Source organism: Stomoxys calcitrans, chromosome 3 (genome assembly GCF_963082655.1).
Source record: "Stomoxys calcitrans chromosome 3, idStoCalc2.1, whole genome shotgun sequence".
In the NCBI taxonomy this organism is placed as follows: domain Eukaryota; kingdom Metazoa; phylum Arthropoda; class Insecta; order Diptera; family Muscidae; genus Stomoxys; species Stomoxys calcitrans.
Window position 1 is genome coordinate 103,010,994 of NC_081554.1, and position 24,780 is coordinate 103,035,773.

The 24,780-nt window shown below is 40.2% G+C and overlaps 1 protein-coding gene across 1 annotated transcript in view; it reads left to right on the forward strand.

Moving 5' to 3' along the window:
• Window positions 1–412: 412 nt before the first annotated feature.
• The window catches only part of LOC106091660 (pseudouridylate synthase RPUSD2), a 431,111-nt gene continuing 406,743 nt past the window's right edge, over window positions 413–24,780 (forward strand). Inside the window, exon 1 of the mRNA XM_059365906.1 lies at window positions 413–946. Within this exon, the coding sequence (XP_059221889.1) occupies window positions 479–946 (468 nt within the window). The 5' untranslated portion in view covers window positions 413–478. The remainder of the gene's footprint in view (window positions 947–24,780) is intronic.

Here is a 24,780-nt window from a genome sequence, read left to right on the forward strand (position 1 = left end):
TCTCTGCGATAACAGCCCAAAACTTTTGCGGACATAATTTCATATTAAGTAACACACACTACCACACTTTTAAATTGTTTGTATACATATATCCGACCTGTTTTAAGAAGAAACAAGAGTAAAAGGCCATTGTAAATAATTATCTTTATATATTTATTTAAACGACTGGCTCTAGTATACAAAAGAATTCATTAAAGAACTTTGATGAATTCCACTGCTGGTCATGTAGTAGAAGCTTTAAAATTAGTTCGCTTGAGACAACATTTTAATAATTGAGTCATGTGATATTTAATTCTCTTTACGGAAAGCGGCAATGATTTTGTCACATCGTTTGATGCAACGCATTGAGCTTTTATTTACATCACGGACCCACGTTGTTATTACCCAGCTGTTTTTATTATGCCTCCCCCTCTCGTGAACAGCTTTTATAAACAATACGCGAAGGCAGATCTGTTGCTTATTTATTTGTATTTATTAAATGTCTTTTTTGTTTCTGGGCAGTTTTATAAAGTACGTCACAAAGACCACTGTCTTCGGCTTCAAAAAATATGCAAGGAGAATTACATTTAATTCGTCGGACGAACTAGATTTTCTAAAACGGTTTTGTTACGAGCAAACAACTTTGCCGGTTGCGCATTTAGCGCCAGTGTTACGAGACATAAGATCAATTTTACATTCCTTAGATTTAATACAAACGTTTAGTATCCTAAAAATGACATCTACGGTAGCGATGCGTCATGCACAAACGCAGCATGGAAGCTATCACAATGATGAAGGAAACATTTTGTGTACATATAACGTGATTTCTGTAGTACATGAGGATTCGCAAGGCTCTTCCCCTGGTGTGGAGTGCGCAGTGACTACCACAGAATCCCCGCCAATTGAGCAAGAACAATGTGTATGGTTTTATGAAGTTGACGATCAGGCGACAATTCACGAAGAAAAGGTAGGTTGCTCGTACTTTTCATACATACCTATATGTCGTTTATTTACATTTGGAATATTTTGTAGACATTACAAAAATTAGATCAATAGTAAAATATTCGGCGTGATCATGGTTCGGTTAAGTTTAATGGCAGTCTGCCATCAGACTCTTGCCGTTTTTAGTAGGTTCTTGCCAAAATTGGAAGGTTTTTATTCTCTTGGTAGGTTTGTAGGCTGACCTAAATTTTTGGTAGGTTTTTCGGCCCAGGTGCAGTTTACAGGCCCCTTACCGATTCCTTTGAAAATTACAAAGTTTGGCGTGCTGATTGTAACGATTTAAAAAATTCCCGGGACGGCCCTGGGTCTTAAGAAATAGGCCTTGAAAGGGTCGTTCAAAACTATTGACTTAACTCGAAAGTTTTCTAACCGATTTTAAATTTTACGTCATTAGAAAGATTGTCTCAATATCTTTCAGACGTAGTAGTTTTGTTTAAACATCTCTTAAGTTTATGATTTATAAACAAAAAACTAATTTTTTAATAAAAATGTTGCGAAAATTTTGCCTAATCTTTAAAATTACCTAAATAAGCTAATATTTTTTTCTATAAATTCAAAGCTTCTTTTGTTGTTGTTGTTGTTGTAGCAGTTTATTGTGTTCTCTCTTTCGTCTGCTTGATTCTGTTGAGTGTCAAGGCCCAGGAACTCCGCGACTAAGATGGGGTGCGTCCACAGTGATCTGGGTCTGAGTCGGGTGGGTCTGGCCGGGCAGTTAAACAGGTGACGTGTATCGTGCGGTCCCTGGTTACAATCGGGACAAACATCTTGCACGTCGGCATCAATCCTAGATCTGTGAGGCGGCTGCATCTGCCGGAACGTAATTGAGCCAGAACTACTCTGGTTTGCCGGGGGAGGTCGATTTCTTCGGGTGCAATGGATGCCGGTCGTTCTCCAAGGACTTCATTCACCCAGTAGCCAATTAACGCGTCTGCTACCGTGTCTGCATGAATGTTGTTCAGACCCGCTTGATATGCCGCTTGATCTAGAGGTTCTCTCTTGTAGCGCTGAACCTCACGCTCTAGATCGTGTAGATCTACTTTAAGGCTTCTGGGCGGTGGGTATCTATCCACAAGATGATGATTTGGATGATTTCTGCGATAACAGCCCAAAAGGTATTGCTTAGACAGGATGTAGTTATGTCTTCGCACTGGTAGGATCTTTGTCTTCTGATGGAGGTGGTCCACATGAGAACTGAGGAGACAGCCCGTCGCAGTTCGGAGGGCGGCATTCTGACAGATCTGAATATTATTCCACTGCGTGTCATAAAGTTGACGTGACCACACTGGCGCTGCATAACTTACCACAGACCGGCCAATTGCTTTGTACGTGGTCAACAAGGTTTCTTTGTCTGCACCCCAAGTGCTGCCAGCGAGTGACTTGAGGACCTTGTTTCTACTTTTGACTTTATTGCAGATTGCTGTGGCATGTGGGGAGAAAGTGTAAGAGCTGTCAAATGTGACGCCTTGATGGTCGGAATCATTTCTCCATCGACCATCACAGCTCAGTATTCACCTCACGCGTATTTGTAGTGAACAGTGTTGCTGAAAATCCTCAGATGGCGGAAATCCTCAGATTTCTTGCAGCGAAATATGAGGCAAGCTCGTTGTGGTAGACGTTCAACCTATCGCAGATGTCATCAATGGGTGGGGGGCCTGATGCCATGATCGTACAATCGTCCGCATATGATATGATCCCTATGCCGTCTGGAGGGGGTGGAATGGAGGATAGGTAGAGGTTGAGGTTGAACAGTGCCGAAGATATCACCCCACCTTGGGGAACTCCCTGTTTCACTCTACGGTGTTTTGACTTCTTATCCCTAAATTCCACAAATGACTGGCGGCCACACAGATAATTCGCGACCCAACGTTTCAGGCCTGGCTGGAGGGACGTGTTGGCGATGTCCTCAAATAAATTGGCATGGCTGGCCGTGTCGAATGCCTTCGATAGGTCCAGTGCCACGAGGACCGTCCTATCACATGGCCTGGGTTGATTGAAGCCACGGCAAATGTGTGTGGTGATGGCATGCAAAGCTGTTGTTGTGCTGTGAAGTCTCCGAAATCCATGTTGATGCTCGGCGAATAGAAATTCTCCTACGAGGCTCGGGAGGAGTAATGCCTCAAGCGTCTTAGCCACTGGTGAGAGAAGGGAGATCGGTCTGTACGACTCCCCCAAACTCGGGTCTTTACCAGGCTTTAGTAGCGGGATCACTCTGCCCATTTTCCAGACATCGGGAATTAAAAGAGTGTTCAATGACAGGTTAAGGACAGTGGTAAGGTACTCAACTCCAGGTGAATCCAGATTCTTCAGCATCAATGTAGAGATTCCGTCGGGGCCCAACGCCTTGGAAGATTTGGCGCCACGGATGACATTCGTAACTTCGCCCACGGTAAATTGTGATGGCTGTTCATCGGTTCGGAGACCACGAATACGGCGAATGGCTCTCCTCCTTGCCCTGTCTCTCTCGGGATGCACAATAAATTGACGGTTGAACAACCTGGCGCATCTCTTCGCATCAGTCACAGTTATCTCGCCAAAAGTGACTGAGGTCCTGTCGTCCCGTCTACCGGGGTTTGAGAGAGACTTAACAGTGGCCCACAGTTTGCCTGCACCGGTGACTAAGTTACATTGCTCCAAGTATTTCAGCCACAAATTCCGCTTACGTTCGTTGACTACCCTGTTTATTTCCAGATTCAGCTCGCTGATTCTGGGGTTAGCGGGGTCCATAGCACGAATTCCATCACGCTCGTCTGCGAGTACCACTGCTTGCGCCGGGAAATTGGGTCGCACTTGTGGTATTCAACCGGCTGGTATAAAGCGAGCGGCTGCTGCGTTGATGATGTCTCGGAATTTCCTCTCGGCCACAAGCACATCAGAGGGGGGTGGCAGTTCATTGAAGCGGCGATTGGTATACTCTCTGAAGCCAGTCCAATCGGCCTTCTTATAACTGACGAACGTCCGGCGCTCAGAGGTTATGAAGTCGGGTGGTCAGTCGATGGTGAGTATTATGGGGAGGTGGTCTGACCCCAAAGAGATGACGGCTTGCCAGGATACGTCACTCAGGAGATCAGGGGATGCAATTGAGATGTCTGGCGAGCTGCTGCACCTCGTAATCCTAGTGGGGGCATCCTCATTCACCGTGCAAAACGTGGAGCTATCTATCTGCTCTGCCAAAGCTATGCCACGCTGGTCGTTACCTAGGGGAGAATGCCATGACGTGCGATGTGCATTAAAATCCCCCAGAACCAGACGACTATGGCCAGATAGCAACCTACTTATGTCGGGGTTGTAAGCCTGGCCATTAATCGGGATACCAACCGGCGGTATATACACGTTGTATATCTCTATCTCGGCAGTACCAGACCTGACTGCAACCCCCATACATTCCATGTATGGGTCACTAGCGTCAAGCGCAGGCGAGATAGGTCTATTCTGCACGGAATGGTGTATAACGAAGGCCAATCCCCCACCTCCATTCCTTGAGCGATCCTTACATAGCACATTGTAACCGTGACAACTGTGCAAGCTGCAGGTGTTGGTCAGCTTTGTTTCCTGGATCGCTGCGGCCGATATGCTCTTCCGACTCATAAAATCTACGATCTCATCAATCTTGCCACGCAGTCCGTTGCAGTTTAACTGCAAGAACGATACACTTCCCGGCACTGGCAATAGTAGGGCTAGGGTGCTGTCGTTGCATAAATTGCCGTACGGGAGAGGTCGGGGGGTCACATAGTCCGACGACGAGGACGCCGAAGGCGACGCTTGTGACCCACTGCTGGCTATGTTCGCACAGCACCTAGTGACATAGCCAGTATGACTATACTCCCGTAGCGAAGTTAGGCCAGAACAAGAACGGAAATGTACCCACTCCAAGCACCGGTTACACCTTACCGACACCGACCGATGATGAAGGCGGTTCTGGCAAACCGAACAGAACCAGGGACCGGGGTTCTTTTCAATCCCGGCACGGACCAGAAGCGTACGGAGAAGGCATTCCGGGATGTGCTTCTCCCATGACGAAAAAAGACGTACACGTACACTGAGGCGGCAGCCCTTGCCGATGAGGATTCCATCGGGTCAATCCGGTGCGTACAGCAGCTCGCCAGCCAGACATTTCCCTTGCATCTCCTGATTAACGTATCCTGGCAAGCAGGCATCTCTTTGGGGTCAGACCACCTCCGCATAACCGGCGATTGCCATAATCTCTGAAGCCAGAGTTCACGCCGCTCCAGTGAACTGCGACCCCCCTCGGACTTGCTAGTTGCCGAGACGAAATTCCGAGACATCATTAACGCAGCAGCCGCTCGCTTTATACCAGCCGGTCGAATACCCCAAGTGCGACCTAATTTTCCGGCGCAGGCAAATGTACTCGTAGGCGAGGGTGATGGGAAACGTATTATGGGCCCCACTAACCCCAGAATCAGCGAGCTGAATCTGGAAATAAACAGGGTAGTCAACGAACATAGGCGGAATTTGTTGCTGGAACACTTGGAGCAATGTAACATAGGCACCGGTGTAGGCAAGCTGTGGTTTACTGTTAAGTCGCTCTCAAAACCCAATAGACGGGATGACAGGACCTCAGTCACTTTTGGCGAATCTGGCGACCTCAGTCACTGATCCGAAGAGATGCGCCAGGTTCTTCAACCGTCAATTTATTGTGCATCCAGAAAGTGACATGGCAAGGAGGAGAGCCATTCGCCATATCTGTGGTCTCCGAGCCGATTGAGAGCCATCCTAATTTACCGTGGATGACATGCGTAACATGGCGCCAAATCCTCCAAGGCGTTGGGCCCCGCCGGAATGTCTACATTGAGGTTGAAGAATATGGATTCACCTGGAGTTGAGGACCTTACTTCTCAACCTGTCTTTGAACACTCTTATAGTTCCCGATGTCTGGAAAATGGGCAGACTGATCCCGCTACTGAAGCCTGAAAAGGACACGAGTTTGGGAGAGTCGTACAGACTGATCTCCCTTCTCTCACCAGTGGCAAAGACGCTTGAGGCATTACTCCTCCCGAGCCTCGTAGGAGAATTTCCATTTGCCGAGCATCAACATGGATTTCGAAGACTGCACAGCACAACAACAGCTTTGCATGCCATCACCGCACACGGTCCTTGTGGCACTGGAAATATCGAAGGCATTCGACACGATCAGCCACGCCAAACTATTTGAGGACATCGCCAACACGTCCCTCCAGCCAGACCTGAACAACATTCTACAGACACGCTATCATATGCGGTAATGTAGGGTGAATGTAGTCCTTGGAGAACGACCGCCTCCCATTGCACTTGAAGAAATTGACCTCCCCCGACAACCCAGATAGGTCTGGCTCAATTATGTTCCGGCAGATGCAGCCGCCTCAACTCCTACAGAGCAAGAACTGATGCCAATGTGCAAAATGAATGTCCCGATTGTAACCAGGGACCACACGATACACGTCACCTGTTTAACTGCCCAGCCAGACCCAGATCCCTGTGAACGCAACCCATCTTAGTCGCAGAGTTCCTGGATCTTGACTCTCAACAGAATCAAGCAGACGAAAGATAGAGCACAAAAACAGGATTATCAGGATAAGAGTGCATTTAATAATTTAAATCGTTGTATGACGAATGAGCACCATATATTGGGTTGCCCAAAAAGTAATTGCGGATTTTTTAAAAGAAAGTAAATGCATTTTTAATAAAACTTAGAATGAACTTTAATCAAATATACTTTTTTACACTTTTTTTCTAAAGCAAGCTAAAAGTAACAGCTGACAACTGAAAAAAGAAAGAATGCAATTACAGAGTCACAAGCTGTGAAAAAATTTGTCAACGCCGACTATATGAAAAATTCGCAATTACTTTTTGGGCAACCCAATAGATCTGTTTTATTGAATTAAGCCCTGCCCGACGTTCGCGCAAAGATTATTTTCATGAAGGTTGTCAAAAAAAGACCATTGTACCAGAGATGCCGTGCGTTAACTTATAATGCAAGAGCGTCATGTGACACACCGTGTGAAAGAGGCTTGGACATTTCTTCCACCAGCATACATTCGACATTTGGATGAACAGCTTGACGTAAAAAAGGTTTGTTCTTGTTGGATTCCGGACAATTTTTACAAACGCTCAAAAAAGCGCTCGTGTTGATTAGTGAGTGAAAAAATACGTTTATAAGACCTTCACAATTCGCGAATCCTGGATCTATGCGTATGAGCCTGGAACAAAACAGAAATTGCAATTGAAGCGTCAGGAACCATGTTTTGGATATGTCTCACTCGGAGTGAAAAAAGTGCTTAGAGAATTTTCCTTGAGGTTACGTTGAAAAACATAAAACCCATTTCTGATGATATAAATGTGCATTTTAATTTTAGGCCAGAATCATATGTAGTTGCCTTCGTAAAGACTAAACAAAGTACTTTACTTGATATGTCCGTGAATTATGATGCAATTGTACCTGGTGGTTATCTGAATTCGAATCTTTTCCGAGAATTTACACTTATAGACTCTTTAAACGCAATGGGTATGCAATTATTTCACTCAATCCCATGGCAGCCGGTTGTACGTACCGGATTGACCCGATGGAGTTCTCTATCGGCAAGAGCTGCCGCCTGCTACAACAACAACAACAATCATTTCACTGCATACACTAATAGTCTCCTGAACATTTTCCTCGTTTCAAATATCGACAAAGTTTTGCTCTATGATCAACTCGGCGCACCATGCTTCTCAAAACACGAACTTATTTTCTTATCGTATAATGCTGAACCACTACAAGAAGAAGAACCAATAAAATATTATAGTCTTAAGAAAATGTGTTATGAGAGTTTTACAAGAGATTTATATAAAATAAATTGGGACAAAATTTTTGCCATGGTTCCAGTAGATGAACAACTCGAATTTTTAAATGATAAAGTACGATATTTACAAAATTGTGCAGTTCCGCAGCAAATGCCTTGTGCAAGAAATCGAAGAAATAATTCTTGATTTAACATAGCTATAAAAGAATTAATAAACAAAAGAGATATTGCATTCAAAAGATGGAAAATGTTTAAAATGCCTCAGTTGTATGAAGAATTCCGATCACTGAGGTCTGAGGTTAACAAGGCGATACAGAGAAGCAAAATAATCTACTATACCAACAAATTTCAAAATGCAACAAATACAAAATGAGCTGGAGAACTATACGGGAAATAGAAATCGGCGAAAAAACACAACTTATAAAATTTGGGTATCCCGACAAAATTAATGAAGCTTTCATAAAAGCGCCACATAACTTAAATGCCCAAAGCTCATCATCTACCATCACTAACATAGAAAGTCCAATGCAGCCCATATCGAATGTATTTCCAATGTACTCTTCATTTGAATTTTCATGCGTACACGCCAGTGATATAGCAAAATGTTGCCTGTCTATAAAGTCTGATGCTGTAGGATTAGACACCATAAACCCAAGATTTATCAAAACTATACTAAAGTATATACTGCCATTCGTAACACATATTTTTAATACAATTTTGACAACTAGTCAATATCCAAGAAGCTGGAAATATGCCCAAGCCATTCCAATCCCCAAAACTGCAATCGAATATCGTCCCATATCAGTCCTACCTTTCCTGCAAAAAGCTTTTAAAAGAGTTGCTCATCAGCAGATATATTGTATGAGTATTTAAATGAACAAAAACTTCTTTCAACTAGACAGTCTGGTTTTCGACCAAAGCAAATCTGTATTACTGCACTTATCGATGTCACCAAGGAAGTAAGATCAAGTTTGGATGATGGAATGCTTTCCTGTCTTGTATTGCTAGATCACTCCAAAGCATTTGACTGTGTTGACCATAGCATATTATACAGAAAGCTTAAACATTTGTTCAACTTTTCAAGCACTGCAACCAAGCTAATATCTAACTACCTACGGGATCGTGTCCAGTTTGTGGTGGTGGGAAATCACGTTTCCACACCATTGCATAGAAAGCAAGGAGTTCCTCAAGGGTCCATTTTGGGGCCGCTTCTGTTTTGTATGTATATAAATGAACTACCAACCAGACTGACACATTCAAATATCCAAATCTATGTAGACGATGTACAAATTTATCTGAATTGCTCAAAGACAGAATTATGTCATGGAATAGAGAAGCTAAAAACCGACTTAATAAATATCAACATTTGGGCTATGGAAAACAAATTGCACATAAATCCAAACAAATCAAAGTTCATTCTTTTTTCAAGCCGCTGTCAGGAAGTGGTTTACGAATACCCTGCGCAAATTAAAAATGACTCTATCAAACAGGTACATAAAGCAAAAAAGCTTGGTGTAATTATCAATCAAACACTAATATGGAAGAACCATGTTATATCAGCGACAGGCAAAATCTTCAGAATTTTAAGAACACTCTATAAAACGCATTTATACACACCACAGAACATCATATCTCTTTTAGCGAAATCATATCTTGTACCTATACTCCTAAAAGTCTGTGAGTTGTTTAGCGAATGTGACTCGAGAAGCAGAAATCGGTTGGAAATGGCACATAACGCGATAATAGGTAAGGTTAGGTTTAAGTGGCAGTCTGTCATCAGACTCACTTAGACGTTTTCGTCCATTGTGATACCACAGGAATAGAAGAAGGAAGATGCCTTCTAGTTTCCACCGTTGAACCATTCAGATCGCTTTAAAAAGTCCAATAACTTGCGAATGTTCACATCCGCTAAATCGGACAGGTTCCAAAGAAATGAGAACCTAAAGTGGAACTCCTTCTGACTGCTAGTGCGCGACAAACACAGAAGGTGTTCTATAGTCTCTTCGTCTTCGATGTCCCTACAGCTTCTGCAAAAGTCGTTGCTGGTAACCTTCAGTCTGTCAGCATGGTTTTCCGATTAGACAGTGACCTGTCATGACGGACACAATGACTGCGATATCTGTTCTAGCCAATGACAGCAAAGCAGTAGACCTCTTTAAGTCTAGAGGCCACATAGTTTTGGAATGCCCACAGCCTCCTCTTTGTGACCATCTATCATTCGCTGCCCTCGGGTCTGGTCCTGACAACTTAGCTTACATGTCGCTAGAAGCATACCCACAGATTCCAGTGTCCCTGGAGTATGTAAGGTAGTTTTTAGTCTCGCAAGCTCGTCTGCTTTAGAATTCCCTGGGATATCTCTGTGGCCCGGCTCCCAAAATAGGTGAATTTTGAACTGTTCAGCTATCTCGTTGAGAGATCTGCGGCAGTCGAGGGCGGTTTTTGAATTCAGAAATACGTTCTTCAAGGATTAATTGGCTGAGAAGATATTTATGCGAATCGTCATAATCACATTATGTCTTAGCCATTCCACCACTCCCTTAATTGCAAGGATCTCTGCTTGATACACACTGCACTGGTCGGGTAACCTCTTCGATATGACCAGTTCTAGATCTTTGGAGTACACCCCAAGGTATAGAATTCTATGTAACTTCTATACCAGGAATATCGTAGTTCCAATCGGTTCTATCAGGAATAGTGGTACAGTAATTTTTATCAAAAAGCGGCAGGGTGTAATCCACACTGCCTGGAACATCGGATATTGTATTAAAGATAACACAATGTCCGTAACCGATACATGACCAAAGAGATAGCTCCCTTAGCCTCACGGCAGTGGTCGCAGCAATTTGTCTAGCCACAATGTCCAGAGGCATTAGTTGTAGCACTACATTTAGTGCATCAGATGGGGTCGTACTCAGTGCTGCTGTGATGCACAAACAAGCCATCCTTTGGATCCGGTTGAGTATTGAACAGTAGGTGGACTTTTAAAGCGCCGTCCACCAGACTACAACACCATATAGCATTATTGGTCTGACAACTGCTGTATGTACCCAATGCATGACGCGTGGTCCTACCCCCCAACTTTTACCAAAATGTTGGATTTAAAGTTAAATTTCCCGCCCAGCAAAACACCCACGTATTTTGCGCTTTCTGAAAATGGAACATTCTCCCAAGGAGACAGGTGCCACTGTAGGCAACTTGTATCTCCTGCTGAAAAGAATTACCTTTGTCTTGCACGGATTTATACCCAGACCACTTTCGGCAGCCCACTTTGCTGTTGCACGTATAGCTTCATGTATGTCTTTCAGAGTGCTCGGAAACTTACCACGTCGTCAGTATACACGACCACTTTTACACCTTTTTCATCCAGAGACAATAATATATTGTTAATGGCTATATTCCAAATTAGAGGAGACAGTATACCTCCTTGAAGTGTTCCTCTGTTGACCCATCTTTTTAGATCCACAGATCCTAAGCCTGCCGTAATGCATATTTTGGTAAGTTAATAATAAAATTTCCTATGGTAGAGTTGATCCCTAGAAACTCCAACTCCTTCATGATTGTCGTCGGTTTTACGTTATTGAAAGCATCTTCAAAGTCAAGAAATGCTACCATTGTATATTCCTTGACAACGAAAAAAACCGTCTATGTTGCCGACTAGGTCCTGAAGGTCTGTTTCAGTGGATTTGGCTTTACTATATGCATGCTGCTGCCGCGACAGGCCATCTCCAGGGATCTTTTCCCTAATATATGTTTCTATCAACCTCTCAAGAGTCTTCAGCATAAAAGTTGACAGACTAATAGGACGAAAATCGCTGGCACAAGCTAGTCAATCAGGACCATCCGCTTGACCATTATGTCCATATCCTGTGCAGTTGCCACTTCCTTTTCTGGTCTAGAAGGTATAGACGTGCAGAATTTGTGCCGAAATTTATCCCAATCCGCCTTTCTTCTGTTTAGCCGAGGGACCACTTCTGCAGTATTTTCTCCAACACTGAAACTAATATAACGATGATCAGAGAAGCTGTGGTCATCTAACATTTCCCAGTCGCATATTCTTGCGCTTACATCTTCCGATACAAAGGTAATATCTAATACCTCCTGCCTGTTCCTGGTAATAAAGGTCGGTTTATCCCCTTTATTACAAATCGCCAAATTGTAACTTATAATATATTCGATAAGCAGCTTATCCCTTTGGTTGACATCCGAACTTTCCCATATCTGGTGATGTGCAATAGCATCACTTCCTACAATGAGGCTCTTATTCCTTACAGAAGTGGCTGCAAAGAGCAACTTAAGGTTTGAAGGCGGCATCTCTGAGTCGTGTGCCATATATAGGGAAGCCAGCCAGTAATGGGTCTTATTTATTTCAAGGCTGTCTACTACTGAATTTTCAGTGCTTAGCGACGGAAGAAGGAAAACATGTGGACTACTCTTTGCAAGAATACAGGCTTTGTGTCTTCTATTCCACGTACCCTTGAGTAGTTTAAATCCCGGAATTCTTAGTCCACAAACCATTTCTCCACTCCTGTCTCGATAGTGCCTGGGCGATTTTCAGTCCCCTGTAATCCGCCAGACTCTAGCTATATGGTCGATAGTTCCTCAGGCTCAAGTGTTCAGCAACAACCGCCGAGGTGTCTCCTGATTCCCCAACTCCACCGCTTCTATAGACTTTGAGTTTCAACTTGCTGAATCCGTAGGATACAACTCCTTCAGACTTGTTGAGGTCTGCGATACAGCCGGAGTTTAGTACGAACACTTCATATCTCCATAAGTCTCTTCTAATCTTCTAGTCGGTGGTTGAAAGATTGGTATTACTTTCCCTTGGTCTTCCGAGTATGTATTCAAGATCTGTGGGAATCCAAGCATGCGTCATTGGTCGAGAAGGAATATCATCCTTTTTGACTAAATCTAGTGCTGCACCTGGCCAGATCGCACCATTCTTTTTAGAGTACGACGATACATTTCAATTGGTCTTCTCCCTTGTCGACAACTGCCATCACCAAACTGTCCCTAGCGACATTAGCAAAGGTTCTTGGACCCATCTTACTATTGTTCGCCCTAGTTCGTTGTGCTTCTTATTATTCCATCCTCTTATAAGCGTATAGGTTTGCCAGAGAAGGCCGATTGCTGGGCAGATTATAGGCATGCGAAGATAAATAGGTTTAGCCTTAACTTTAGGACTCAAACCGGGTGTCTTCGTCTAAAGCCCCTGCTGATCAATCATATGTAGGCTGGTGCCGCTCCATCAGTCGAGGTCTCAATAGCAGACAACATGCTACGGCCTGATTCCACCACCGCAGCTGTTGGGTCTTTGGAGTCCATTCTAAGCCAACTCCCAGGCTCTGCCGCTACATTGGAAACAGACGCAGATTATCAACCGCCTAATGGATACAACTATCGTAGCTAACCTTGAGTGACTTCAATTTTTCTTCCAAAAGTAATGACCTATTACGAGTTACAGAAAAATTCTTGCGGAGCGAAATAACAAATCGTCCGCTCCACTCAATGGTTCAAACAAGAATCAGACCGAACTTTACGCGCTTTACCTTTTTTTTTTTGCTTATAAAAACTGTTTTTTGACTTAGGTTTTTTTATTTTATTTATTATTATTTTTTTTTTTGAGAATCTCCATTAATCGCGATTTATGATATTGAGTTTCCCGACATTCTGCTTTGAGGACTTGGCACTAAGACTTGGTTTATCCATTATCATTTGTTTGCCTAAAAAGAGTTTGCCAAAGTACTGGACAAATGCGATGTTCCATGGTGGCAAATTTGCCCATGAACATTCCATTAAAAAACTGGGGCAAACTTCTCACGTATCAATGAGCGCTGTCCGATTTAAATTAAGGCTCAATGATAAGGGGCCTCCTTTTTATATCCGAGTCAGAACGGCGTGTCGCAGTGCCACACCTCTTTGTTGAGAAGTTTTTACACGGCTGCCGTACCGAATGGTTCTGTAACACACAAATGCCACCAACATAAGAAGGAGATAATCACCGCCGAAAATTTATTATGATGTTCTCGCCAGGGTTAGAACCGAGGCGTTCAGCGTCATAGGCAGATATGCTAACCTCTGCGCTACGGTGGTTTCCGGTATTCCAAATCGATTTATATGGTCCCGGCCGAACTTGGGAACGATTTAATTGTTTTATAATGCGCTTTGCGGGGGAAAAGTCGTACTCAGTGGCTTCCGGTATTCCGAATCGATTAATGTGGTCCCGGCCGAACTTGGGAACGATTTAATTGTTTTAGAATACGCTTTGCGGGGGAAAAGTCGTACTCAATACTAGACTTTAGGAGTGAGAGCAAATATTAATTGCTATCAAAACTTCAAATTATCATATCCACTTGGATATTTTAATATATTCGTTCAATTGTTACCGCATCAACTTTCCAGTGAACGTGTTTATTTTTTTTATTGAATAAAGAACTCATTTTGTTATTTTGAATTGCTATCTTAGCGCTTATGTATAGTAATAAGAAGTAGTTCAAGCAAAACAAGAGAAAAATACCTAAATTCATACAATTGAGCTGTTCTATTTAGCAAGCTGGCGGACTCTCAAGCTTATGGACAAATAATTTAACATTGACCAGCACTTACATTCTTTCGAAAAAAGCAAATGTGAACAAAACAAAAATTACACCCTAATTTCTTATAAATAAATCTCGTATAAATCTCGAAAAAAATGTAGCCACTGATTTGTACAATATTTCGATTTGATAGAAATTCGCTGAGTTATTGGTGTCTGAAAGTCGAAGATCCCACTATATTGGGTTTTGGGCATGCAAGGGTTGAAAATAGGATTTCGCTAGCGATAAGCGAACACAGTATGAGCCTTTAGTAAGCATTTTCCTCCATACAATATTAGCGAAAGAAAACGCTTATTGAGTAAATAAAACAGGCTTAAAAATGAGTTGTATGCCACCACCAAAAGGCTGCCTTAATTCGAATATTAGCTTAATAAACGTAATAATACGCACGCACCTACCCCTAATGTCGTTGCTAGAAAAGTTGTGATCTCATCCATTGATAAATAAATTAAATCACGAATACAAGCGTCATTTTATTAAGAATTGTCACGAACTTTTGCAAGCAATGGGCTTGTCCAGAACTGGTCATCTTGTAAAATTAATAGCGAATAAGCTGTATGCGACTTAGACGTGCGCTATTTTGTAACAAAGACGTTTAGAAATCAATTGCCTAGTTGAAACTTTTTCTTTACGTTGAAAAGTTTACATGAACATATATTGACAATTTTCCCTTGAACATTTCATTAAAGAACAGGGCAAACTTCCCATATATCAATGAGTGCTGTCTGATTCAAGTTTTTATAGGCGAATTTCGGGAGAAGTTTTTACTTGGAATAGTATCTCACAAATGTCACCAGCTTTAGGCGGGGATAACCACAACTGAAATTTTTTTCTGAATTTAAGTTTGGTTTAAAAGAAGGTGCACGGATATTAAACCGCCCCATGCCGCTATGGACATACACCTAAGCCAGTAATCGGCTTGTTACTTTTTAATAAATACTAAAAACTAACATCGAAAAAATATGTTTTCCATACCACGCCCCTAAGTTGGTTCATGTTAGGTATTGTGTAGCCACCTAAGTGCCGGTGTCTGTTAGCCGCGAAAGCCGGTCAAAGACAACGGGCATGTGGGGAAGATGATCAACGTCTGATCATCTTCCCCACATGCCCTACACATGCCATCACTTGCTGTATCGATTTTTCCTAAGTGAGCTCGTAGTCCTATGTGTCCCGTTAGGATATCGAAAGCTATACTGACCTTCTTCTTACTTCCTTTCAGAAATAGCCTCCTCTTCTCACGACCCGGATCTCCCCATGGGATTTTTGTCGTTCTATTAACCGTTTCGCTGTTTCACAGCGTTCGTCGACCAGGTCCTTAACTCAGACTGCGTCGACCCGAAAGTCTTCGGGTTAACCAAGCTTATTGACGGCAGTCCTCTGGCCTTTTGCTCTTTCATTCCCCTTTACTCCGCTATGATCCGATACCCAAACGATGCGGATTGTCACTTCCTCGGAGAAGGAGATCATCTTCTTATACAGCAATACTGTTCGTGACCTTACTGTCCTGGTTGTTATTGCCCTGATGACCAGTTTACTCTCCGTAAATATATTCAACACTCGACGTCTTTGCTTGAACATCGGACCACTTTACGCGATCTTTGATCGCTCGGATCTCTGCCTGCACATGTACATTTATGTCTCAGTCTCTGGGTTCCCAATATATACCCCAGGCTCACTCTGTCTTCTAGTTTTGATCCATCTGTATAGCATGAACTTCTATTTCGACATGTTGAAATCCCTCCTCAGTCAGCATCCGTAATAGGTCTTTGATGATGGTCACCCATAAGAGTAGCGATAAAATGCCTCCTGTGTCGTGCCCTGTGCCACTTTCTCCCTTATATTGATGTCATGGGACCCACAATTTATCCACCTGTTCCTTAGAATATGGTTTATCCAGTGTTAAAGCATCTGATCCACCCGGTACTGGTCTAAGGATTGGATCAATGTTTCGGTCCGCATATTTTCAAAAACTCCTCGATGTCATTGGCATACCGCCAATGTATACTTCTTGGCATCGAAGGATTCTTTTATTTTATACGCAACCTGGTGCAGGGCAGTCTCCACCGTCCTTCCCATGACAAAGGCATGTTGTTTATATTTGAGCAGTTCGTAATGCTTGGGGTATAGCTACCTTCCTTGTCTCCTGCCAGGCTTTCGGAGTATATGCAAGCCCCTGGCACGCTGTGAAAATATTGGCCAGTTGGGGTGCCAGATAGGCCGCCTCCTTCTATAGTAACACCGGAAATATTTCATCAGGTCCGAATGACTTAAATGGTTTGAAGCTCCTTCACCATAAATTCCGTGATTATCAACCTTCGATCAACACCATTATTCTAAGATTCCGGTGTCTCCGTGAGTCCCGTCGTATCCTATGAAAAATGGGTTGTTATCAAAAGTCTGTGGTCACCAATGTTGCGAATTTCTATGGTCATCCAGCATTTTTCTTGGGCTGATTTCCTTTCTCGAAGAGGACAACTATCTTCGAAAGACCCGACTATTACAGTCGTAATCCTGTTGGCATTATAGTCAATATCTTCTTTGCTCGGATAATCTAAATTATCTTGCTCAAGTTTTTTTCTGATTAGTCTTTCGAATTTTGTCCAGTTGGTTTTCAACTAGGATTCGGTCTCGGCGCTTGCCGTTCTTTTCTAAACCTGATGTAGCGATGGTCTGAGAAGGAGTGCTCCTTAGAGACCCTCCAATCCTGAACCTCGTTACTGGTCAAGATTTCTGCCAACGCTTGGTTACGCTTATTAATGATGGTATTTCCCCACGAAATTTGGCGAGTGTTTGCATCGCACCTTATTAGTACATCATTTCCTCTCTGTTTTGGGTTCCTCACTAGCCGTTGGAGCTCCATCGCGGGTGGCGGTGTCGGAGAGTCAAAAGGCAGATAAAGTGAAGCCAGGTATGCTCCACCGTCTCCCCCTGTCTCATCATTGTTGCATCGGACGTTGACAATTCTGTGGAAAATATATATATTTCAAATTTTTATGACAAATAACGTAGATCCTCGGCCGAGTACCAGTATTAGTATGAAATGGTAGTTGATATAGTTCAGTCCAGAAACTTTGTTCCGGGTCCGTTCATGGCTCCTGAATTAACGCAATATGAATCTGCCCTTCTGATGTTATCGCCAGTATTCCAACCCAGGAGTTCAGTGTCACAGGAGGACATGGTAACCTCTGCGTAACGGTGGCCTCCACAATTGGTCTCTATATATACGGCATATAGTGTGATTACGATTCTCCTAACAGTCTATTATTGAAACAGCTCGTTGTTTGCAAGAACATTTTATTATACAAGTCTTTATAAACGCAAATTTCAGTCATGGGAATTTAAATTTTGACACAATTCTGTTTATAGCATCAGCAAAGACTAAAATCTCTGTTCAATTGAATTGTGTATTTAGCGTAATAGCAACGAATTCAATCGTCCAATTCATTAGAACATTATTCTTTAGATCCCGCTCCGCCGCCCCTTTTCTTGCAATTCGCGGCATAAAAAATATCTTAATATATTTGTAATGTAAACTTCGATAGCATTAATTGAAGTAACAGCTTGATAGATAAATTCCGCGTTTTCGAGGGTACATATTGTCAATTCACCAAAATCTTCTAAAAGATTATTGAGCGCATATTGAATTGAAAAGTGACATTTGATACGAAGCAAACAAATTTTTTTTGCCGAAAAAACGGGTTTTGTTTGCTGATTATTGGAAAGCAGATGTGAGTAACCTATGGCTGCTGTTTTGGCAATATTGGCAATATTTTTGCTCTGTTATGTTAACAAACAAAATTTGCTGTTTTATCTAAAAATCTGGTGAAATATTGGTCTCGCAGAAAGTCTGGTGACAACACCAAACATTGTCTGCTGACTGCTCGTACACCCAAAGAAATTTGTAAGTATAAACAGCAAAAAAGTTTTCTGTAATAACAGAAAGTCTGCTGAAAATCGGAAAGCAGTTATAATTTACAGTATATATTTCGGCTGTTTTCAGACACCAAAATCTTGTTTTTTACCATCAAAAAGTTGAAGAAACTTCAAAAACTTGTATATAACATCTTGTTTTTTTAGCTAATGGTTTTCGGAATTCAATTTACCAAACCGTCATTAATTTAATAATTTTTTATTGATTTCCAATAACAGCCGTCAAGTGCTGTGTTTTATTTTAGTACTGCATAGATATGCCGTTAAGGATAAAAAAGACGCAAAAAAGTTTCCAGTGCAAGTCTGTTTGTTTTGCCATGAAGTGATAACGCCATTTGCCAACCTGTCAAAACAATACGAGAAAAAACGTGTAGCGCAGAGGTTAGCATGTCCGCCTATGACGCTGAACGCCTGGGTTCGAATCCTGGCGAGACCAGAAAAAATTTTCAGCGGTGGTTTTCCCTTCCTAATGCTGGCAACATTTGTGATGTACTATGCCATGTAAAACTTTTCTCCAAAGAGGTGTCGCACTGCGGCACGCCGTTCGGACTCGGCTATAAAAAGGAGGCCCCTTATCAGTAAAACTTGAAGCGGACTGCACTCATTAATATGTGAGAAGTTTGCCCTTGTCCCTTAGTGGAATGTCCATGGGCAAAATTTGCAAATTTGCAATATTTGCAAAATTTAAAACTAAATTATAAAAATTGGTTTTAATTTTATTTTACCATTCACAATAGAGGAATCTCTGCAAGTGCCCGCATTTATTTTTAAAAAACATAACATAACATAAGACTGCGCTGGTAATTTCCAGAACTTCATTGTCCTAGATAGATATATATAGTACTAAAACAAAACGCAGCTAAAATATCTACTTAAGTCATATTTATGGTTTTTACAAAAAAATACTCTCAACGAAATTTTTAAGCAACAGTTTTTTTTTTGCTGAAAACGGGATAATGGGCATTACTGCTGTTTCAGCAAACATAGGGCAGCTGTTTTAGCAAACATTTTCGACTAACAGAGTTTGCCAACAAGGTCTGTATAAAACTTGTAAGATGTAAAAAAATTTTCTAAATTATTGAAGACATTTTATTAAACGGAAAAAACGTATTTGCTTTTTATTTTATGTTATTTGTTTTGTATGTTTGCTCAATAGGCCGGTCAAGCGTTTGACACGGAAAAAAAGAAAACGTTTGGGAAATTTGTACTACAAAGAAAATACTTTTATCGCGAAGGTTTGCTTTTATTGTAACCGTATGATGTTTTGCTTCAACATATAAAACGTTAGCCGTTGTTTATCGTAAACCCTTTAGCAGTTTCATCTACGATAAAAGGACCTCCTTTTGTTGTAAAAGCAACAACTCTTTAATTGCAAAAGTACTTCGATAGCCGCAAACGATTGTTCATGTGCTGGACCAATAATTATTCTCTTGTGTCTCTTCTACTAGAGAGAAAGGGTTGAGTATTTGAGCGTATAGACCAGTGGTTGGCGAAAGTACTCTATTGCTCATTATGTTGTACGTACACAAGAGAATAATCCCAAACAGACCTTAAGGCTAGCAAATAATTGCAATTGTGTGCTCGTCGCTAGTAAAGACACATTCTCACACACAACATTTTTACTTTTTTGTTTTGACTGACCAAAGAACAGTCATAATATTGAGCAACTCCGACGAGTGCGGATGGTAAACTCGGAAAGTAACAATTTTTTAAATTTTCGGTACGAAAACGCTGGTATGTCCAATGACAAAAATCATTTGAACAACACACAAATGGGTCCAGGTACAAGAAAACACAACAAGAAATTCTAAGGCCCAGAGCATACCAAATGCCAGATCATAATACAAAACCATAATGGAGTTGTGCGAAAATTTAAGGCTTTTTTAATATGATTGTGTATTATAACATCGAAATAAATCCAAATATACTCTGAAAGATTTTGAATTACCAACTGAGTTCAGCTTATAATTCGTAAAAATTTAAGCTAGAATTATGTTACAATATTAATTGCACTTGACATCCTTTTCAATATGCTCACTCCTTTTTTAATGTTTGACTTTCAATTAATTTTTAAATAAAGAAAAACTAGCTGAAACACCGAATAACATGTTCTATATATCAAGAATGAAAGTTATTGTCAGAGTAAAAAAGCTTGAAATATGCCACAAATTCCTGCCAAAATTTTTTGCAAGTACATGTACTTTTATCGTAAACAAAGCTCAATGCTTTTCAGAAAAGAAGTTTACTTGGCAAAAATTTCCTTTATATCAAATAAATTATCTTTTGCGTGTAGGTTAGGTTAGACACAGACAGATTCTTTGCACACAGATAGGGTCTGTATGTCGGTTTTTTAGGGTTTCGACTGTAAAACAGTTGTAAACTTCGAAAACGTCATATACCTGTATAAAACTTATAAAAAGTAGTAAATGTAATGAACCTCGGAAGCCGTAAGGTTGTTAACAAATTTTCCAACATTCCATTAAGGAAGGGCGGGAAGTCGTCCCTCATATCAATAAGTGCCATCCGATTTTAGTTTTTCATAAATGACTCGGGATCTCTTTTTTACCTGGGTCCTAACGGGATGTTCAACAGCACAAACACACAAATTGTTAAAATTTTATTTCATAGAAAATTTTATTTTATTTTTTTGATAGAAAAAAATTACTAACAAAACATTCTTATTCCGTTTTTTTTTCAACATTTTAATTAAAAAAAAAATGTTTTATTTAAATCTATTTATAATCAGTGCCCTGCCGGCAGTATGTATTAGGGAGGGATAATAACAGCAAAAAAGGTTGTTCATGTTCTTGCAAGATTGGAAGTCAGACGTTTTCCGTTCTAACCTATGCACTAGTGTTGTCATATAAATAAATTCAAAGTTGTAAGATTTTCTAATTATTTTTAAACTTTAAAGAAAAATAGTTTTTTTTTCTAGGTTTTTGTCATATACATCAGAGTTTCCGACAGACCTTCTCTCCTTGCACACATGACGTCGTATTTATTGGTATACCTTTAGTTCCTCAATTGTATTGCTCTGTTAAAGTACTCATGACTGTCGATGATACTTTTTTTCTATTTCACATGGAAAAAGATTATGGAATGTAAATTGCCCCTATTCCTTAATGGACTGTTCAAAGGCAAATTCTAAAATTGCAAATATCTACTGAGATACACATTTCCATTGGCCTACTGGTCAACTTTCTTAAACTTCCTTTGGCCAAATGTATTCTTTTATAGGACTATGCGGCATTGCTGCTGACACATGTTAATGTTTGTAAATATCTCATTTATGAAACTTCATCAAATCTTCCAGTGCTAAAATTTTGTATTGTACACAAACCTTTTAATATTGTACACAATCCTTTTAAGCCACGATACAGTCATGAACCCTAGAAGTTTGGATTACAAATATAACGAAATTTTTGTTTTGTGTTTTATAAAAGAGGGCACAGCAGAGAGTGCCTGGTTTTATCAAGGCGATTTTGTGGTACATATTACGGCCAAACAAATAAATGGATTTTAATGAAATTGCCATCAATCTAAATATAGTTTTCCAGAAAAGCGACGAATATATATGAAAATTAATTTTCCTTAAAGAAAATCCATGAAAATGAGAAATAAATTTTCAATAAAAGAAGAAGAAGCCTAAAAACACAGCCAATTGTTGTTGGTTTTTTTCTAAAGAATTCGATATGGGTGTGACTCCTAAGTCATATGTGGAAGTTTAGTGGTGAGAGTAAGAGAAACAAATGGTCCGTGTATCAGAGTATCACTATTAAGTTGAGGGTGTTGTTGGGGTGTGATGTGCATGGCTCTACTCGGCATGTTGGTCTGCCAATTTCTTAAGACTCGGCTTTGTGTGGCATTTGCAAATTTGTTGTTGTATGTACGTTTATCTATTGGGAGTCTACAGAACAAAACAAACACTTTTGTAACTACAGTACATATGTCTTATGCATTAATGAGTGGGTGTCACTTATTGTATTTAAACATAGAATTTTATATCCAACTTGTTGGGCCAAATATCTCAAGGGCCATTAATCTTGTTATCAAATAAAAGGGTTTTAAGAATAGAGTACTAACTGACATTGTCCATATAAAGTCAAGTATCCGAGGAAAAGAAAAATGTTCTGATATCAGTAAATACTCTTTGCTAATTTTATAACCTTTTTTTTACATTGCAGGAAACAGTTTCAACTTTTTGAACTTCTAAACAATAAATAAAGGATTTCGACCATATTTATGTACAATTGTGACAATTTAAGACGAACATGTTTGGTTTTAAAGTTTAAATATAAATTTACTAGATATTTTGTTTAAGAAAATTTGATAAAATTGAGTTTTGAAAATTAAAAAATTAAAAGATAAGGGGAAATCTACATATATAATGACATCTAATATATGAAAACAGAAAAAAATGTTGGCCCTTCTTGCAAAAAAACTTTTGCTTTCTCATTTCCAGCAGACTATCTTTTGTAACTCCAAAACTTTTTGTTGATTTTACAAACAAATTTTTCCGAATGTAACGTTTTTGCAATATTGTGCACAAATCTTTGAAGCCAAGATGCAATCATGACCCTTAGAAGTTTAGATTACAAATTTAAAGACATTTTTGTTTTGTGTATTGTAACAGAGGGCACAGCGGAGCGTGCCTGGGCGGGCTAGTAACAATAAAATCGGTTAAAAAATAGTTGACTTATGCAATTTTTTGTACTTTAACTTTTTGTTTTTTTATTAAAAAATATTTTGAATTTCTGTGTTTTTTATAAACTTTGCTGTAAGTATTGCGTATTAAGGACCAACAGTAGTTAGAAAGCATACTGATTTTATTTTTCCCTATATAACGTTGTTCAATTTTAGATGTTTTCTGGTGAAATCTTTCACCTCACTCAGCTGTCCTAAACTTAATAGAAATCTTTCTAAATGAGCATGCAGAGTGTAATTGAGGATAGGTAACATATAACGGGCGGGGAAGAGTAGATACAATTTTTAACGAAATTTCACTTCTCTCTGGTAATAGATTTATTGGCAAGTCATTTATTTTACGGCTAGTCAATGCTCTATGCCATAAACGACCAATTTTTTCTATTAGATTATGCCAAATTGACTAGAACGGTCGCCACCAAGTCCAATCTGGAAATTTGACGGGTCTTATTCAAGCAAAACCGCTTTAGTTTAGTGTCAAGCGCTTAAGAAGATACAATGGCAGAAATTGATGTTTTACGTTAAAAATCGCAATTTATAACTATAATTATAGTTAACTACAGTTAAATCAACTTCAAACGATCGCCAAAAGTCACACCCACTCTTCTAAGCTCTATTTTCTGTTAATCTGATCATAAAATTAATGTTATTTTATTTAATGCTATGACAAAATTAATGCCCAAAAAACTTATGCCACCTAACATTTTGATACTTAGCTTAATAATTTATTCGAAAATATAGTTTGAATAAAAATAAATATGAAGTTTTAAATAAGACTACCTATGACTACTTTTAGTCATATTAGGAAATTTTAATTTTATTTGAAAAAATTTCTGTAATTTCGAAAATACGTTTGTTAAAATACTTGTGCCGCAAAAAAATAAGAATACAGGAGGCCACCGTAGTGCAGAGGTTAGCATGTGCGCCTATGACGCTGATCGCCTGGGTTCGAATCCTGGCGAGACCATGAGAAAAAATTTGCAGTGGTGGTTTTCCCCTCCTAATGCTGGCAACATTTGTGATGTACTATGCCATGTAAAACTTTTCTCCAAAGAGGTGTTGTTCTGCGGCACGCCGTTCGGACTCGGCTATAAAAAGGAGGCCCCTTATCATTGTGCTTAAAACTTGAAGCGGACTGCACTCATTAATATGTGAGAAGTTTGCCTCTGTTCCTTAGCGGAACGTTCATGGGCAAAATTTGCAATTTACTTGGTGTTACCACCTTGCAAGCCATTCAAAATTGTTAGTACTTTCAAATCAGCCGCAATTCGTCACTTATATAGCATTTAGTACTAGAGACATACTGTCATATGATTCAGGTCTGGAAATAGAAGATATACATATATAAGTAATAAAAAAATATGAAACTATTGGGTTGCCCAAAAAGTAATTGCGGATTTTTCATATAGTCGGCGTTGACAAATTTTTTCACAGCTTGTGACTCTGGTATTGCATTTATTCTTCTGTCAGTTATCAGCTGTTACTTTTAGCTTGCTTTAGAAAAAAAGTGTAAAAAAAGTATATTTGATTAAAGTTTCTTTCTTTTAAAAATTCCGCAATTGCTTTTTGGGCAACCCAATATATAAAAATGTTTATGTTACCTTTGGAACATGGCTATATCCAAATTATTCAAACAATACGTTCACATCGTTGCAGTAGGCCAAATTACTATTTTCAGTGCTTTCGTTGAAAAATGATCCAACCAAATTAGTTTCCTCGGTCCTGCGAAATGTAAGGTTTATATTTACTTCCAAATAGTTCCATTGCTTAAGTCTGGAACCCCGAAGTTCGGTTTG